This window comes from Periplaneta americana, chromosome 14 (assembly GCF_040183065.1).
Source record: "Periplaneta americana isolate PAMFEO1 chromosome 14, P.americana_PAMFEO1_priV1, whole genome shotgun sequence".
In the NCBI taxonomy this organism is placed as follows: Eukaryota; Metazoa; Arthropoda; class Insecta; order Blattodea; family Blattidae; genus Periplaneta; species Periplaneta americana.
The window spans coordinates 146,169,105-146,187,966 of record NC_091130.1 but is presented as its reverse complement, the minus strand read 5'-3'; the positions used below and the strand labels follow the sequence as shown (position 1 = coordinate 146,187,966).

General features: G+C 35.9%; 1 protein-coding gene across 1 annotated transcript in view; it reads right to left on the bottom strand.

Moving 5' to 3' along the window:
• Positions 1–18,862, bottom strand: part of LOC138713806 (intermembrane lipid transfer protein VPS13A-like) — a 239,265-nt gene that overhangs the window by 126,954 nt on the left and 93,449 nt on the right. Inside the window, exons 16-22 of the mRNA XM_069846241.1 lie at positions 17,736–18,065; positions 16,305–16,437; positions 15,598–15,828; positions 12,997–13,139; positions 12,011–12,197; positions 11,128–11,241; positions 4,699–4,878 (exon numbers count right to left, since the gene is read on the bottom strand). Of these exons, the coding sequence (XP_069702342.1) occupies positions 4,699–4,878; positions 11,128–11,241; positions 12,011–12,197; positions 12,997–13,139; positions 15,598–15,828; positions 16,305–16,437; positions 17,736–18,065 (1,318 nt within the window). The remainder of the gene's footprint in view (positions 1–4,698; positions 4,879–11,127; positions 11,242–12,010; positions 12,198–12,996; positions 13,140–15,597; positions 15,829–16,304; positions 16,438–17,735; positions 18,066–18,862) is intronic.

Here is an 18,862-nt window from a genome sequence, read left to right as displayed (position 1 = left end):
CTCGTATATTTAATAGACTATTTATAGTATCTGAACTAGGGCATACATCGTTTGTAATAAGGGGAGAATATATATGGGGGAAGGGCATATAGGTCCGTGGCCCATTTCTTATAGGGCTCATCCCGACATTTGTCTTACGCCTGAGGAAAACCACGGAATACCTTAGGCGAGATGGGTTGTCTCATGTATAAGAGACTAGCCAATTTGGCTATTATGTAGGAGGTGATTGTTGTCATGAGCCTTGTTGAATCGTCTCAATTTTGAGACAAGCCATTTGGCTATATGATGGCTCAATTACGAAGAGGGGGGAGAGATGTTATTAGTTAATTAATTTAAAGTAAATAGGGAGATTAATGGGGATATGAGTGCAGGTCCGTGGCCCATTTCTTTTAGGGCTCACCCCGACATTTGTCTTAGCGCCTTAGGAAAACCACGGAAAAACCTTAGGCACCTCCATCGCTAAGAGCGCCGGTTCTTATATACCCGTCAGTCAAGGCCTTCTGACAAAAGCAATTGACAATAGATATCTCAGTCATGACAACCTCATAAAATGTCCTATCAATTGAATAATCGATCTTGCTACGTACAACATAATTATATTATATTATATTATTACCCATTTCAGCGAGTACTGATGACCACTGCAAAATACAACAATTTGATCCATGGAGCATTCTCTTTTGGCACAAGGATGATTTATGTAACACGTTTCTAGTCTTTTATAAATACCGGTACATTCTTTCATATAATTTGGTCCAGGGAGCATTATCTTTTGGCACAAGGATTATTTATGTAACATGTTTCTAGTCTTTTATAAATACCGGTACATTCTTTCATATAATTTGGTCCAGGGAGCATTTTCTTTTGGCACAAGGATGATTTATGTAACATGTTTCTAGTCTTTTATAAATACCGGTACATTCTTTCATATAATTTGGTCCAGGGAGCATTCTCTTTTGGCACAAGGATGATTTATGCAACATGTTTCTAAATTAGTCTTTTAAATACCGGTACATTCTTTAATATAATTTGGTCCAGGGAGCATTCTCTTTTGGCACAAGGATGATTTATGTAACATGTTTCTAAATTATTAGTCTTTTAAATACCGGTACATTCTTTAATAAATCACTGAAAAACAAATGTGAATATAGGGATGTGAAGTGAGTACAAAATTATTATTATTTTTTGGCGCATCATTTTTATGTAAATAACGACAAATAAAAACTAACATGCCACATATTTTAAGAAATACAGGAAACAAGCATTAATATTATTCACCATTCTTAATGATTTTGGGATAGAAAAAAAACGTATGGAATAGAATTACATACAATTAATGTACGTGTAATAAACAATAAGCAAATCATCTTCGATTAATCATTTCAAAACAACGTGAATATAGCGTGGATTGTGTAGGAAAATAATTTCTTATATGTTTCTCCCAATGTGCATCATTGTTAACTGATGAAAACAAATGAAATTTAACATGGCATATAAACACTATTTCAAGAAAGATAGGAGATATTAAGTAATATTCAGCGTTCTTAATGATCTTTGGATTGAAAATAACAATGAAATACGTATAAAATAGAAATTACATACAGGTGAGCATATAAAAAAACAGTAAGTAGAATCATATCTGATTAATAAGCTTAAATTACTCCAGGTTTAATGTAAGAGTGGTCTATATCTGACGATGTCTCCCAGCAATTAAAGAATTCATAAAAACAAAAAAATCGTGTTAGAAGATTGAATTTGTGTATTTCCTCCGAAACTTTCCAAATATCTGTAGGCAGTCTTTTACATTAGTTTGCCGAAAATTGGTTTATAGCGCAGCATTGGCAGTGATAAAAGTGTGAAATATTCGTTAAGTGGGCGGTGGATACTCTACATTGACCACGATTTTTTCCCCGCAATTCCACAATATTGTTGTCGACGGGATCTGTCGAAAAAATTGATTCCTTCAACATACCCCAAACATACGTATCGGGTGCTGTAAGGTCAGGTGAATGCGATAACTACGGAAAATCTGTTCCACAGAAAAATATGCGTTGACCAAAATGTTCCCGAGGAAAACTGAGTGAGTTTCTGGCAGTGTGGCACGTGACTTCATCTTGCTGGAATCATTGAGTATGATGTACGATGTTCCGTGCACGACAAAGTCTTCGCAGATCCTTCTTTTCGGAGACTGTAACACCTGGATCAGGAGCCGTCCATGATTATCATTATTTGTCACAGTAACAGGCCGACCTGTGCAGCCTTTTCTTTGAATGAGGACGCTTCCTGTAGTCTACGGAGGAACTTAACAACTGTAACAAATTTTAAAGGCATGTTGGGTCCGATAAGTATAATATAAGTATCAAATATGTGTAGGTTTATTACAGTCAAATTACAAATCAATAGTACACACGTTGAACCATTATAATACTACATGAAATGGTATATAAAAGGTTTTGACAAACGTTTTCGCCATAACCATGGCATCTTCAGGTCATATTAAAAGAGAACACAATAACACATAATGAACACTTAAAAACATTCAGGTTAAAACAATCGTTATAAGTTTAAAAACTGGTGTGATAGGCAGTTTGAACATATGTCATTAAAAATTTTTACATGTAGCATGAAATTAACACCATGAAGAACATAGAATAGGCATTTAACACTGTACTAATTGAGAAGTGTACAAAGAAATGGAGTCGTGTTGCTGCTTCATTGGAATCAGGTCAACCTCTCCTCATCTATTTTGGCTTTAATTTCATACGCCCATAAAACAAAAGCACGAGCGATCTACATTCTGTAGCATGTTTCGTAATTTTGGGAACTGTATCTGTCTGTATTTGAAGATTGTTATACTTTTACTCCACTTCTTTGTACACTTATCAATTAGTACATTGTAATTGCCTATTCTATGTTCTTCATGGTGTTATTTTCATGCTACATGTAATATTTTTTATCCATGACCATAACGAAAAACATGCCTTTACTAAATACTTTTGCATTTGTAAAGTAGGCTTTTATTCAACGTTACTTTATTTCACTAGTGAGATAAAGACTTTACCTCACAGTTTGAACTTTATCTCTCAGTTCATTAGTATTTTCCTAGTACCTGGGTACACACGTATACTTTTCCATTGAACTATTACTCAAGAAGTTAATATATTACAGTAGTTACTAGATGTCACTACCTCTACTTCTTTATTACCATTTCTTAAATATACATACACTCAATCTCCTTCTCTTTTCTCTATCTGCTACGTCGTAATTTGTACATTACATCCATATCTAATATGCATGTTTTTAAAATTTTGTAATAATTTACCTTTTGGGATGCGAGGAGACTTGAACCTGCGAAGTTGGGTTTATAGGATTTTAAAACAAGATGCGTTAGCCAACTGAGCTAAACAGCACGATAGTTAATTAAGTTTTAATATTCCTTTTAAGTTTACTGAAGTAAAATGTGAAATTATTTTAATCACAATAGTCCCGTGAAGACTTCTAAATAATCCCTGAAACTTCAAAAAGACGAAAATACACGTTTAAAGTGAAAAAATATATATTAAAATTATATAATTAATTATAATTTGTTATTTATCCAACGCCTTAGATACCATTCTTTACTAATCATGGCCTCCCACATCATGACCTACCTAGTACACGTATTGATTCTAAAAATCCATGCCATGGTATGTGATTACATGAGGACTTATTTTCAACATATTTTCTTTTATAAAACAGAATTTTTCGTTATGGTCATGGATAAAATTACGTATGGTACTTGTGAGCGTGATCTTTATTGCACTCGTGTAATTTAAGCACTCGGCTGACGCCTCGTGCTTAAATCTTTCCACTCGTGCGATAAAGATGCACTTACCTCACAAGTACCATAAATAACTATTAATGGCATATGTTCTAACTGCCTACCACACCAGTTTTTAAACTTTTAACGATTGTTTTAACCTGAATATTTTTAAGTGTTCATTATGTGTTATTGTGTTCTCTTTTAATATGACCTGAGGATGCCAAGGTCATGGCGAAAACGTTTGTCAAAATGTTTTATATACCATTTCATGTAGTATTATAATGGTTCAACGTGTGTACTATTGATAAGTAATTTGACTGTAATAAATCTACACATATTTGATACTTAACTGTAACAAAACCGCATTACTCGGCGGAGCTTTGTGAAACTTATGGCGAAACTCATCTGAAACTTGTTTCAAAGTAGGGCCATTTGTGTGTTTTAGCCCATATGAACGGAAATAATACTCTACAATAAACACTTTTTCCTCAGTTGCGAGAACCATTTTAGCAAATCTTCACTATACTCGTATTATGTATCAACAATACAACAATGAGTTCAGATAAACAAACTTCACCATGGATACGATACGGACATGCGCAGTATCCATGCGAGAATTTCAGTACAGGTTGTTTTGGCGCATATCGTACTTTCCAAAGGATACTAATGAAAGCTGAAATAGAATCAGAATGAAACTATGTGCCACACAACAAGCGCTGCTATGAGAATGAATTCCAAAGAAAGTTAGATACCATTACTTATTTGGTTTTTTACTTTATTTTTCTCTACTTGTGCACTATAATTGTTCTTGCATTCGTTGCGTACAATGAATAAATTTAAAATAAATAACATTATAATAGCCTAATCTAGGTACCCGTCCCATTTTGCATACTTACTTGAAGATCTACTAAAAGTTTGTACAATAACACAACATGGACTCTTCCAATGTGTAGACGAAGACTGCCATCTGATTTTACATCGTCTTTGTTGGATCCGATGTCAGATTGGGTATAGAGTTTTGGACTGTGCCGGACATACTTGAAATCAAAAACTTTATCTTCCTCAATCGTCAATATCTGTAATTGAAAAACTTGTGTGAGTTACAGAAGTTCGATTTTCCATACCTCAAAAATACTCAACTTTTGTTAAGTAATTTGTCATTATTTTGTTGAAGAATTAAAAAAAAAATTATCTTTATTTTCACATTCATTTCATTTAATGTAAGTAAGTAATACAATAAAAAATTATGTATCAAATTCGTTTAATATTTTTATACAATATATAAGCGTATGGTTTAACTTCTCATAGGAGTTTTGTTTTTCCATTGTCAGAGCTATCAAATTACATATTTTAATTGTTGATGGGGTCAATGTCTCAACTCTCATTATAAAGGAACTCTAGCATCTAGACATTACGGTTAATGACGGATTTATTATTTCATCGATCCAATTTATTTTATATGAGTACATAATGTAGGTACTTAGATATATTAATTGTATGTCTGTTATATTTCCGCTGAGTCAACTGCTAGCGGGTGTGATGTTAGCGCCAACGCTAGGGAAAAAGCAGAATCTCACGCTCAAGCTGGTTTGAAGGTCAATGAAATCATTCATGCTACATCAAAGGGACCGACGCGAAGTGTCCATACTTATAATTCCCTATACGCTGGGCTACACCTATAATGCAAAGATTGCTAAACCATCGGTCGAACGGTGAACTTTCGCCTCGTTCATCCATTATAATACATAATAAATAGAGTAATTCAATTTACAAGCATAAACAATTTTATTCATCTGTTGAGTAGATGGTATCAATATGGAGAATTTTTTCTTCGTTCTTATATACACTCTTTTAACTCTTATATAGTCACTGATTAACCGTTAAGTTATTTAAATTAATAAATAACGACTTCACTGTGTTAACATTTTAAATAATCATATTATTGTATCCGATTGATTAGTTTTGGTATCTTTCTCGTCATCTGTTGAATCCTAGTACAATTTAAATGACTTAATAGTTAAATAATTTCAAGGGAAAAATTGTTCCGGGGCCGGGTATCGAACCCGGGACCTCTGGTTGAACGTACCAGCGCTCTTACCAACTGAGCTACCCGGGAACTCCACCCGACACCGTCTCAACTTTTCCCTTTATATCAACACAACTCGCGTGGGCTGACGAAACGCCAGAGACCCACATCGAGTGCACACAATCTCTGTGTGACTTGGAATTGTGGTTTTCTGTTAACGTACACAGTAACGTATATATTATGCAAATCTAGTATTTCAGGTGAAGCTCCCTGTAAAGCAGATTTGAATAATTTCAAGGGAAAAATTGTTCCGGGGCCGGGTATCTGCTTTACAGGGAGCTTCACCTGAAAGACTAGATTTGCATAATATATACGTTACTGTGTACGTTAACAGAAAACCACAATTCCAAGTCACACAGAGATTGTGTGCACTCCATGTGGGTCTCTGGCGTTTCGTCAGCCCACGCGAGTTGTGTGGATATAAAGGGAAAAGTTGAGACGGTGTCGGGTGGAGTTTCCGGGTAGCTCAGTTGGCAGAGCGCTGGTACATTCAACCAGAGGTCCTGGGATCGATACCCGGCCCCGGAACAATTTTTCCCTTGAAATTATTCAAATCTGCTTTACAGGGAGCTTCACCTGAAAGACTAGATTTGCATGACTTAATAGTTAATCAGGGAGAAATTCTGTTGATTCAGTCCTGAACTTTTTCTCTCGGCCTTTCAAAGCTGTAAGATAAATAATTGATTAACTGGCGAACTTACTCGTGTTAATTATGTAAGCATGTGCGGCTTACAGCTGTTACAGGCACACCAAAACACACCCTAATCAAATTCTCAACACACAGATCAATTTCAGAACACACACACTATTTGACTCAACTCTTCATCACACGAAAGCACCCACACAACAGGCAGAGATGTCGAAATGACGCCAAGACCCAGAAGGCTCTGATGATGGTGTCAAGTAGCACCGAAACAGCTGTAAGCCGCACATTCTTACATAATCAACACGAGTAAGTTCGCCAGTTAATCAATTATTTATATTCAAGTGTTAAAAGTAGTGTACGAAAAATTCAAAATGGCTTTAAGATAATTAGATGGTGAATTGAAGATCATAATACATTCCATTTGATATTGGATTCTTTAAAAATTTCACGATTTTTACTTTCTACTGGGTGTTCATTTCAAAGTGTGTCATGACGTCACTGTTGTTGGGTCACCGATTTGAAGCGAATTTCAGCTTAAATGTTAGAGAAGTTGCCTATTATTTAAGGCGTTCTTCAATCTGAACTTTAGAACGTGTACGGTATAACATGAACGTCGTAGCAACAGATGGAGGTCTGTACGGTCTGTGTGCTACCATAACCTCTTTCGAACTGTGTTTTGCGCGGGCAAGTCGTACGCAGGGTATTTGTTATCATCGGTTGCGTACGGTAACATTCCACAACACAAATCAAATGCTCCGTGTCCATGTTGACCGTCGAAGTTAATGTAAACAAATACGTAAGTAATCGTCTTAACCCTCTCCCCATATCCCGACAGTACGTATTTCCAAACAGTTCACATTCCTGCCACTACTGGCGTTACCGTACGTATCGGCACGTACTCTTTAGAATGAACGCCGTACTTGCTAGCCAACTTCTCTGCCTCTTAGATTATACACCTGAGCTGCGGAAGTGTAGGAAGATTGAATTCTCTAGGCTCATCAGCTAGCCACATGAAGGCATACAGCGAGCCAAGACACATTTTGAACTGAACACCCAGTAGTTGCCTGAGTTGTGAAGAGTATATTTAGGCCTATAACTCAAGTTGTTTCTCAATGTTGTTCTGACATAATCATTAGAATGGGAAACACAGCGATCAGAATTGTACGTATGTCAAACATATTTTTTTCAGCATAGATTAAAACAGGTAAATTTGGTTAGTATAGTGTGAAACGTCAAACATAGTGAGATTAATTTTAAAACAAGCAACATGAAATATTAAAGACAAGTAATCATACCACACAATAACAAAATCCAGGAATAAAGTACTAAATCTTGAATTTTGTTTATTATATTTATAGTATAATGCTGTTAACATAGCTAAATACGTGTTCTCTAAACATTTCAGTGTATTTTAAAAGTTAGAAGCATCTTCTCTATTAAGATTTAACATTCAAATCAGAACACCATTCCCAACACCAATTATGTGATTAGTTTTCAACAAAATAAAATACTTGACAAAAGTACCATATGTGGCATCGAGTTTGTACTTCGTACTCCATTATCTTGTAGAAATGAATTTGTATCCAATGACTGTGAGCCAAGTTTCTCACAATATTTTCCATTTTCTTCTGACGAAGGCAGGCTCAGAACCTTGAAATATAGTTCGTATATAATAATAAAGTTCCTATTTCAGCTTCACTGACGCTTACACATCCGTCAGATCCACGAAACTCTCGTCTGTAATCTCACCGACTCTAAAGGTTCATATTTAATTAATATCGGCTTGCCATTTGAGAAATGTGGTCACATTTTCTGTTAATACGGTGACGTCATTAATTATGACGTGACTGACTGAAATTATGACGAGTTAAAAAATAGTTTCCTATCCAGCCAGCCGTGACGAAACAAAAAGGGAACAAATGAATGTAACATCACATTTTTTTTGGTAACTCTATAGCATCTATTAGACGAAGTTACTTGTCAACAATATGACGTGTGTTCAGGTTGCTGCCCAGCGACAGTCCTGATGTATTTTTATAATATTAACCCGGCACACTCACAATCATACAAATTTCCAGACTCTAGACACCCAGGGAATTCTTCTTCTTCAAGAAAAATTCACCGAGCGTCGAGCCCGGGAATCGAACCCGGGACCTCCTGATCTGGAAGCCAGCATGCTGACCAACAGCCCACGGAGGCAGTCAAAACAGGACAATGAATGCATTATTATTCGAACACAAACAGGGACGATTAATAAATTCTGGGAGTATAAAGACAGAAATACTGGGTGTTCATTTCAAAGTGTGTCATGACGTCACTGTTGTGAGTCAGCGATTTGAAGCGAATTTCAGCTTTTATGTCAGAGAAGTTGCCTATTAATCAAGGCGTTCAATCTGAACTTCAGAACGTGTACGGTATAACTTGAACGTCGTAGCAACAGATGGCGGTCTGTACGGTCTGTGTGCTACCATAACCTCTTTCGAACTGTGTTTTGCGCGGGCAAGTCGTATGCAGGGTATTTGTTATCATCGGTTGCGTACGGCAACATTCCACAGTACAACTCAAATGCTCCGTGTCCATGTTGACCGTCGAAGTTAATGTCGACAAATACGTAAGTAATCGTCTTAACCCTCTCCCCATATCCCGACAGTAAGAAAAAACTCATCTCAGTACGTATTTCCAAACAGTTCACATTCCTGCCATAACAGGCGTTACCGTACGTATCGGTAAGTACTCTTCAGAATGAACGCCATACTTGCGAGGCAACTTCTCTGGCACATAGGTAATACGCCTCTGCGGAAGTTTAGGAAGACTGAATTCTCTAGGCTCATCGGCTAGCCACATGACGACATACAGCGAGCCATGACACACTTTGAACTGAACACGCAGTATTTAATCTAATACACTCCAATTCTAAAGTACTTAAATGTTGTATTAATCTCCATATGAATTTAATTCTCTGGAATGACATACTATTCATTACAATTTGGAACAACTCATTGGCGTCATATTGATGTGTGAATCGTTTCGACTATCAATTGCATTGTTGTCTGCAGACCTGGCCTCATGGAATGAAGAAGTGATTACGAATAGGTAACGAGAAAATTTCGTGTTGTTAAATTTAAATGCGGGGAGTGTAAGTGCAGAAATTAAAATAAATATCAGAATTTCTTTTTTAAATTCTAAACATTCATTACAATCTCAACCATCTCACAATAACAATCATGAACAGCATAAACGTTTCATGCAATTATGGAATTCGATGAATTCTCTGCTACTATTTATTTATGTAGAATGTCTTGAAAAGAAAATGGCGAAATGCACATGCATACTACTAGCTAAATCACAGCAAGGCCCTTATCAAAGGTCTTGCAAGGACAAAATCGAATGAGCTGCTGAGACTTAGCAAAAAGCAGCTCTCTTGGGCAACAGGATTTCTTACAGGACACTGTGCCCTGAAGAAAAACTTACACAGGATGGGACTTATTACTGACCCACTGTGTATAAGATGTTCACAAGGGGATGAGTCAGTAACTCATCTGCTGTGCGTTTGTAATGCGCTTGCGCAACAAAGATCTCTCTTTTTTGGGAATCACTTTCCAAAACTTGAAGAGATCTCAAAGGTCCCAGTCCAAAGTTTGATACAGTTCATCAAGAACTTGAAACTTTTGGACTGAAAGGGATGAAAGACGGGGATGCGCAATAGATCTTATAGGTCGCAGTGCTTGGGCCGGAAGGAACACCCCTGTTAAATCTAATCTAATCTAATCTACTACTAGCTATGCCATTCTTTACTGGATCACAAATATTGTGCAGCACTGTAACTGAAAAATGAAAAAGCTATCAGGGTTGCAAAAAATAAACTAATGACAAAATAAATAAATAAAAATAATAAAATTAAAATAATAAATAAAATAATAAATAAAACTGGAAGTGGTGCAAGATATTCCTAAAGCCTGGTTAAATCATTCCTTAAATGGTTTCTATAATCGAGTGACACATTGTAAAGCGGCTGAGGGCTACCAATTTAAACACATAATTTAGAAGGTGAGCTAGCTTTGTTCTGTTTTTGTTAAGGAAGGAGTATTTTATTAATTTAATATTCGATACACTTTTCTGTTTTCTTGATTTAGTAACACTAATTTGTACAGAAGTATCAAGTGTGGGTAATTTTTGAAAAGCTCTTAATGAGTACTATTCAAAAATAAAATAATATATTGGATGTTCCATTTAAAATAAGAGAGTTGGAGTTACTTCCGGTTAAACCGGAAGTAGAAAAAACTCGGTAAGACCATTATTGAGTTCTTAGTATATGGTTATCCCCACATACAAAGTTTCATGTCACTGAACCGTATGCTTCAAAAGTTATTTAGGCGGTGCGGGACTTTTAACTAACCCTGTAGTGTATAATATAAATTCTAAGTTGTATTAGTATTAATTATTAAGTAAGAGCATATAGGCCCTAACCAAAAGTCCGAAGGCGAAAGAGAACTACAGCACTTGGACACTTTTAAACAACTAAAACTATATCAGTATATAAAGTTTAAGTTCAAATTACTAATAGAGTGCAGAAGAGAAATAAAAATACTATACCTTGGGATACAGCGTCATGTCTGAGAGGTCATCCACGTTCAGTGTTGTCAAATATATCCTCAAAACCATTCTTTCATTTGCTTTGAAAAGGCAATCACTCTCCAAACCAGCAACCTGAAACATGTAGGTATTATAAGCTAAGGAACATCAACATTATAATAAGCTAATATATATATACTGGGTGTTCAGTTCAAAGTGTGTCATGGCTCGCTGTATGCCGTCATGTGGCTAGTCGATGAGCCTAGAGAATTCAATCTTCCTACACTTCCGCAGAGGTGCATTACCTGTGCCAGAGAAGTTGCCTAGAAAGTACGGCGTTCATTCTGAAGAATACGTACCGATACGTACGGTGACGCCGGTAGTGGCAGGAATGTGAACTATTTCGAAACATGTACTGAGGTGAGTTTTTTTCTTACTGTCTAGATATGGGGAGAGGGTTAAGACGATTACTTACGTATTTGTTGACATTAATTTCGACGGTCAACATGGACACGGAGCATTTGATTTGTGTTGTGGAATGTTGCCGTACTCAAACGATGATAACAAATACCCTGCGTACAACTTGCCCGCGCAAAACACAGTTCGAAAGAGGTTATGGTAGCACACAGACCGTACAGACCGCCATCTGTTGCTACGACGTTCAAGTTATACCGTACACGTTCTCAAGTTCAGATTGAACGCCTTAAATAATAGGCATTTTCTCTGACATAAAAGCTGAAACTCGCTTCAAATCCCTGACTCATCAACAGTGACGTCATGACACACTTTGAAATGAACACCCAGTATATTTGGGTACTGCAGAAATTTCCAATATTATTCCGTACATGAAGTATGAACATTCGTTTTAGGGATCAGATGAAATCAATTAGTCTAGAAAACCAACCTTAATCTCAAGGAAGTCCATATCTGTGTCACACAGTTTCACTTTAACCTCTCCGAGCCTTGTCGAGTAACTGAATTTGGTGGCTCCTGGAGGTATTGGTGGGTCAGGTTCGCCTGAAGACAGCCACGTCATTACAGTTGGAGAACCAGGAACAAGCGGTCGTATGTGCGTTTCTCTAGTTTGTATCCTGTAAATAAATGAAGTGGTGTTTTAGAAACATAGAATGTCTGCAAACACATTTATAAACAAACAACATGCCTCTAAATACATTACTCTTAGCAGACTATCAATATGTGCGTCTTGATCTCCAAGATGTTCTGTACGAATTATAAAAATATCGAAAAAGCATAACTTGAAAATTATGTCAGAAAAAAAAGTATTGACTTTCTTAGGGATAAATTTCTTCAAAGCTAAAATTCTAAAATTGTAGTGAACTATAATTTTTAGAACAACATGTTTCTTTGAGTTGCCTAGGAGGAAGGCATCTTGATAAACTGACATGTGTACAGAATTTTCCGTATAGGCTTAGAAAATATGTACAGTAGTGGCAAAAAAACCGGACCGATCCTTGTAGCTGATTTCAGAGCCTTGTTCACTCCAGAGCACGATAGACTGGTAACTAAGACTTTCGTGGTTCGAATCCTGCCTAGGAAGGAAACTTTTTTCTGTTCCTTATTCAAATTTATTCCCAATATTTTTCGATTGCTGGTGAAATTCATGTTCTGGGAATAATAAGTTAATTAAGTAGTAAAATATCACTGCAATCGAAAAGTATTGGGAATAAATTTGAATAAGAAAAAAAAAAAAGTTTCCTTCCCAGGCAGGATTCGAACCACGAAAGTCTTAGTTACCAGTCTATCGTGCTCTGGAGTGAACAAGGCTCTGAAATCAGCTACAAGGGTCGGTCCACTACTGTACAATATCTTCTTCATGGCCCGCTAATATGGTAAGGTAAAATTTTATGAAAAAATGACTGGTTTACTTACTTTTGTAAGAGGTATTGTAGATATTTGTTCAGTGTTGAAAAAGCCTCTCTGTGAAACACTACCGACAATGTTGTGAAATCCAAAACCAGCGATTGTTCCACACTATGAAAATGGGACTTGAAGTCTGGACAGTTTGCTCTAACCTAATATCATAAAACAGAACACAATTATTATTATTATTATTATTATTATTATTATTATTATTATTATTATTATTATTATTATTATTATTGTCATCATCATCATCATCGTTGCTGCTGCTACTGGTAAGCACCTTTTATTTTTTAGATGAATTCTTGCATAATTAGATGTTATTGAAGTGTATGTGTACATGAAATAACTAATTATTTTGCTAATTAATGTAACTTTTATTTGTTTATGCTCGACCATGCCGAAATGTAGTAATTATACACCTGGTAGTAGCCCTTTAATGGACCTCATTAAAGTACACCTATTCATTAAAGTTCAGGTGTTCCACCAATCAGAAAATACCATTGTAACAATATGAAAGCGCAAGTATCGATTATTCTCGGATATGCAACCGAAAGACAACTAACGCGAGATTAGACATATTAAACTCAGTCGAAAAAAACAACACACAAATTAACATCAATTCACCGTCATCTTCCAGCCTTTCACAAAGCACATTCCCGCAAATTCATTTCACCAATTGCCGGAAAAAATCAATATGGTCGAGCATAAAAAGTCGTATGAAACTTGACTATAATGGTAATTAAGACGCTGGTATGAAAATTATGAAACTCGCTTGCGCTCGTTTCATAAACAAACATACTCGCGTCTTAATTACTACCATTATAGGCTCGTTGCATAATGTACTATTAGAATATTGTATAGCAACTGTTGCATAAATCTATGTGTCTGTTTCTGTATTTTTTGTGTATATATACAAAGGACACTCAATAAAGTGTCCGGACTGCCCTGAATGTAGGCAACAAACAGTTGTCTAGAATCAGGAAAACGCCTGGAATCTATACTAAAAGCTTCACTTGAAAGGCAGAGAAGAAGACTAGATATAAGGCGTATATGGAGATATTCCAGGAAAAATCGCAATAGGTCCTTGACATGTTTGCACAAAATCACGTGTAGAAGCTCAGTTCTTGAAGACAATTTGACGCTGTTTGATAGACTGACTCAACAGGCATGGAAGCAATGATCTTCAGTGACAGGAGCATGTATGTTTAACGGTACAATAAATACAAGTGCAGTTCGGAAATATATTGATTGCATCTTGTGTGTCTATATATAATAATAATAATAATAATAATAATAATAATATATTTAACCTGGCAGAGTTAAGGCCATACGGCCTTCTCTAACACTCAACCAGGAGTAAAACTGCGTTACAAAAAAACACTAAAAATTTACAAAGTACACTACAATTTTACACACAAAACTGAATAAGATAATAATAATAATAAAACGTAAACAACAAGTAAGTAGAAATCAGACATAATATATAACATACAGAAAGAAAGAAAAAAGCATAGGCCTAATAAAATGTGAACAGCAGGTCAACATACAGTAAGGAAAATTATGATTATATATAGCTCAACTTATCACATTAGAGATATATCATTATCGGAAAATATGAAAACAAAAATATAAAATAAGTTAAATATCACTAGAATATAAAAAAATGTGAATACGTGGTAACATCCAATACAACACTTGTCATAATAGTAAGTTAGTTTGGCAACTCGTCATAAGATAATTTTCTAACTTGGATTTGAAAGATTTCAATATTCGGCAGCCCTTGACTTCAGGCGGCAGAGAGTTCAATGACGAGAGGTAGCAACAGTGAAAGATGAGGAATACAGATATGATGAGTGAAGTGGAATTTCTAGCGTGTTATCGCGTTGTGATCGAGTATTAGTATTATGATAGCGAGAGAGAGTATGAAAACGAGCGAATAAATAATAGGGGGATGAAGTGTGCATAATTTGATATAAGAGAAAGTGAGTGCAGATTTCTCCTCTCATGTAACCTAAGCCGTGATAACTTCTCGAAAGAAGGTGAGATATGATCATAGTATCGAACATTACAAATGAAGCGGACGCATGCGTTATGAACACGCTGTAGTTTCTGAGCGGAATCAATCCTGAGATCACTGAACAAAACATCACAATATATTACCTATATATTTGTTTTGACTTGTATATGATCCAAGGACGAATAAGCAACGTAACCTGATCCAGCTTAACCACTTTTCCATTATCAGAGTTGCTTAAAAGCGCACGCACGCACGCGCACACACTTTTTTCAGATCTGTTCAATGTCCAATTTTAAAATTGACTTTTCATCATCTTACAAAACATGACTTGACACAATTGTAGTATATGCCAAAAGATTTCAAAAACCACTTCTTACCACTGAAGATATTAATGACATGTATTTTAGTAAAAATATCAAAATATGTATCTTGCAACGTCACAAAACTGTCAATATATTTCTTATATTAAATAAGTAAAAAAGATAGTGACAAAGCATCCAGTTCAAGTCCTTGGTTTACTTCTTCAGCCTAGGGTGTTATTTCTTTTGTACAGGTTTAATATCTATCCTAGAAATCATCTCGACACTCACCTTCCTATACAGCAGAGTTATCATATCTGTTGCACTATCGGTGGATATTAATTCCAAGTACTCTCCAGAGCATCCTGTGTGGATCTTGTCTATTAGATGAATCCCTCCAATACTGGCTTGCACAGCTGGTCCGTACTCCATGACTGCAGTGTCCCAACAGATCTTGCTGACTTGCAGCATTAAGTAGGGCTTGTCTACCCTGTTGTTGGATCGAGCAAGCTGCACGACTACCTGTGTGAACAGAATCAACAGGTATAGATCAAGAATTGTTTATATAATACTATGTTAATTGCCTGAGAATATAATGTATCCACAGAGTTTCCTCGGAAATTTAGAACGGTATAATTCTTGAACAGATTTACCTATTCTTTGTCCACCGAAAGAACAGTAATGTAGGCTAAACCATAGAAGAGCAATAGACAAGTCTAAGGAAATCTGTCATAGTACATTTCGTCATCAGTCGATGTGGTCACGTCAAAATTGTCATCGGTTAGTTTGGTTACATGTAGCATTATTTTTACCGGTGAAGTTAGTTTCATGTAGCATTATTTTCACTGGTTAAATTAGATACATGCAACATTATTGTCACTGGTTAAGTTGGTTACATGTAGCATTATTGTCACCGGTTAAGTTAGCTACATGTACCAATAAGGACAAGGAAATATTGTATACCACTCACCAAAAAAATAAAATACGAAATATCTTACCTCACCTATAACCAGCCTCAGTAGCATAGTGATAACATTCCGAGGTGACACGTTATCATCAAATCCAGGAAGATCAACTGTACGGGCCCAAAGTTCTGTCTCTTCGTCGCTATGATCCGATGAGATGAAACTTCTAAAATGAAATATTACGGAAAAATAAGTCGGATCTTGTCTATATCTTGATAAAATTATTTGTTAAATGCAGAATTACTTGTTCTTTATATAGACCAATACCTTAATTATAAATATTTAAACTATTAAAGGAGATTCTACGTAAACATTAGTATTTCTTTGTTTCTACAGAATACGTCTGTTATGGTAACAATTAATATTAGAGAAGAAAAATTCGCTCCGGCGCCGGGGATCGAACCCAGGTCCTTGGTTCTACGTACCAAGCGCTCTAACCACTGAGCTACGCCGAAGTCCAATCCACAGCACAGGATCGAACCCCTCTCCTCCAGTGCTTTTTCCCTTTTTGGCCTGACTCCCAGTCGATCCGGTGCTCTGGATTGTACTTCAGCGTAGCTCAATGTGAGAGCGCTTGGTACATAGAACCAAGACCCGGGTTCGTTCCCCGGCGCCGGAGCGAATTTTTCTGTTCTAATATTAATTCTCAAAGGAGATACCAAATAATGTCCTTTGAAACATTGAATAACAAAAGGAAATAGCATTAAAACAGAAGAATATTATATTTAATTAGAATAGTAATTTATGTACAGTAACTAGTGTATAATCTTGGTAATTTTCACGACTGTTTATAATGAAGATTATACACGTGTTGCATACAACGTTTTATGCTATTCTAGCATTAAAATGTGCAAAAAAGGCTATTATAAATTTACAAAATGTAATGTTATGACATAGTAGAGACATGAGTACTGGATATGATGTAATATATTGTATAATTGCTAAGTAAACGTTTCTAAGACAATGTTATTTTGTTGTTGTTTTGAAGCTTTCTCTTACATGTAAGTTTTACAAAATTGTGTTGTGAAGGCGGTGATGACATCATGAAATACTAGTTGCTCGGTAAACTTTCTGGCACCAGTACAGATTTAGGTCAATTGTTCATGATTTATAGCGTCATAGCAAGCGTGTTTTAATACTAGGATTGCATAAAATAAATATTAAGATGAAGTTGTAAATAAGAAGGAAGATTTCATTCACAATTATTCTCTCAGTTTTTTTAATCAGACATTTTCAGAGGTATTAGTAATGTGTATTCAAACAGCATCACATGATTTCAGTGCGTATACTGAGGTTTCTGTAATGTATTTTTCAAGACTAGGATCAATAATCGATGTTAAATGACTATAATGTTTATAAAAATACAACACCAATTACATGGTTGAAACGCTTCTGCTGATTTGAACGCCTCTGAAATGTCTCATTATTTCGAATCACCCTGTATCTTTGAGAAATTGCACTTACTTGTCTACTTCCAGCATTGCCATCTTCGCTGCCGCCTTGTCAAAATTCCCGGGTTTCTTGTTCTGTCGCGCCATCTCAGCCATCACAACAACTCTCTTGACTTTAAGCAGTTGACTACTGTTGAATTCCGGCAGGATCTTGTCTTTGGATAAAAGATTTGCCATATTTGTATCTTCAGCAACCTCTCTTTCAAGGACAGAATCCAATTCGGACACACGTAGCGTGTTGGGTGATGGTAATGGTAAATTATCCAGAAAATCTAGGACCATTCCAATTTTACGGTCTGATAAATTTAGTTTTAAGCTCGAAACTGAAACATTCATTTTGTGTCTGTAAAGAATAAAAACAAGTATGTAAGCTTATGTAACTCATTCGAAGTATCAACATAATAACTATTTGTAATTACAATGAGCCCCAGAAAACATTCTAGGTGTTTCTGTCTGTCGAATAACAGCAAGTCCCTCACTACTATCACTGCGTGCTTCTACAAACTCAAGGCGTTTCACCAGATTAAAACTTACGAACTATATAATAATAATAAATTTAGCTTCCCTTATGAAAAGGTTGCCAGATTTGACAAAGCGTATTACACATAATTTGGAAACACACCTAAAAGGTCAAAAATTATATACAATTGAAACGGTTAGGGAATCGAATATACAAAATGTCAGACAAATTTACACATAAGTAGCGTTTGTGCTCATTTACAGTTAAGAAAGGGGGAAGAAATAACATCAGATAGGTTAGAATGATTTGAATGCCATATAGGTACCGCGAGAAAAATAATAGTACGGATTTATTGGCATTGATATCTAAACCAATCAACAGCCATCGGTTAAGATAACTTGAAATTTCCATTATCACTCCCATACAAATGATTTCTCAATATCTTAACTGATCCTTTGAGGGCACTAATGGCTATTTCCTTCACAATGCTGTGTGTTAGCCCCAGGTTTTTACATTTCTGTTGGCAAAGAAGGAGGGTATGGTACCTCGTGCTCCCACCATCAGACCTATTACATCAATGTGGGACAGGCTATATTTATCTTTATAGAACGGGATTGTTGGTTCATAGATCCGTTTCTTTTCACTGTCCACCTCATGCGGTTTATCACATTGATAACATT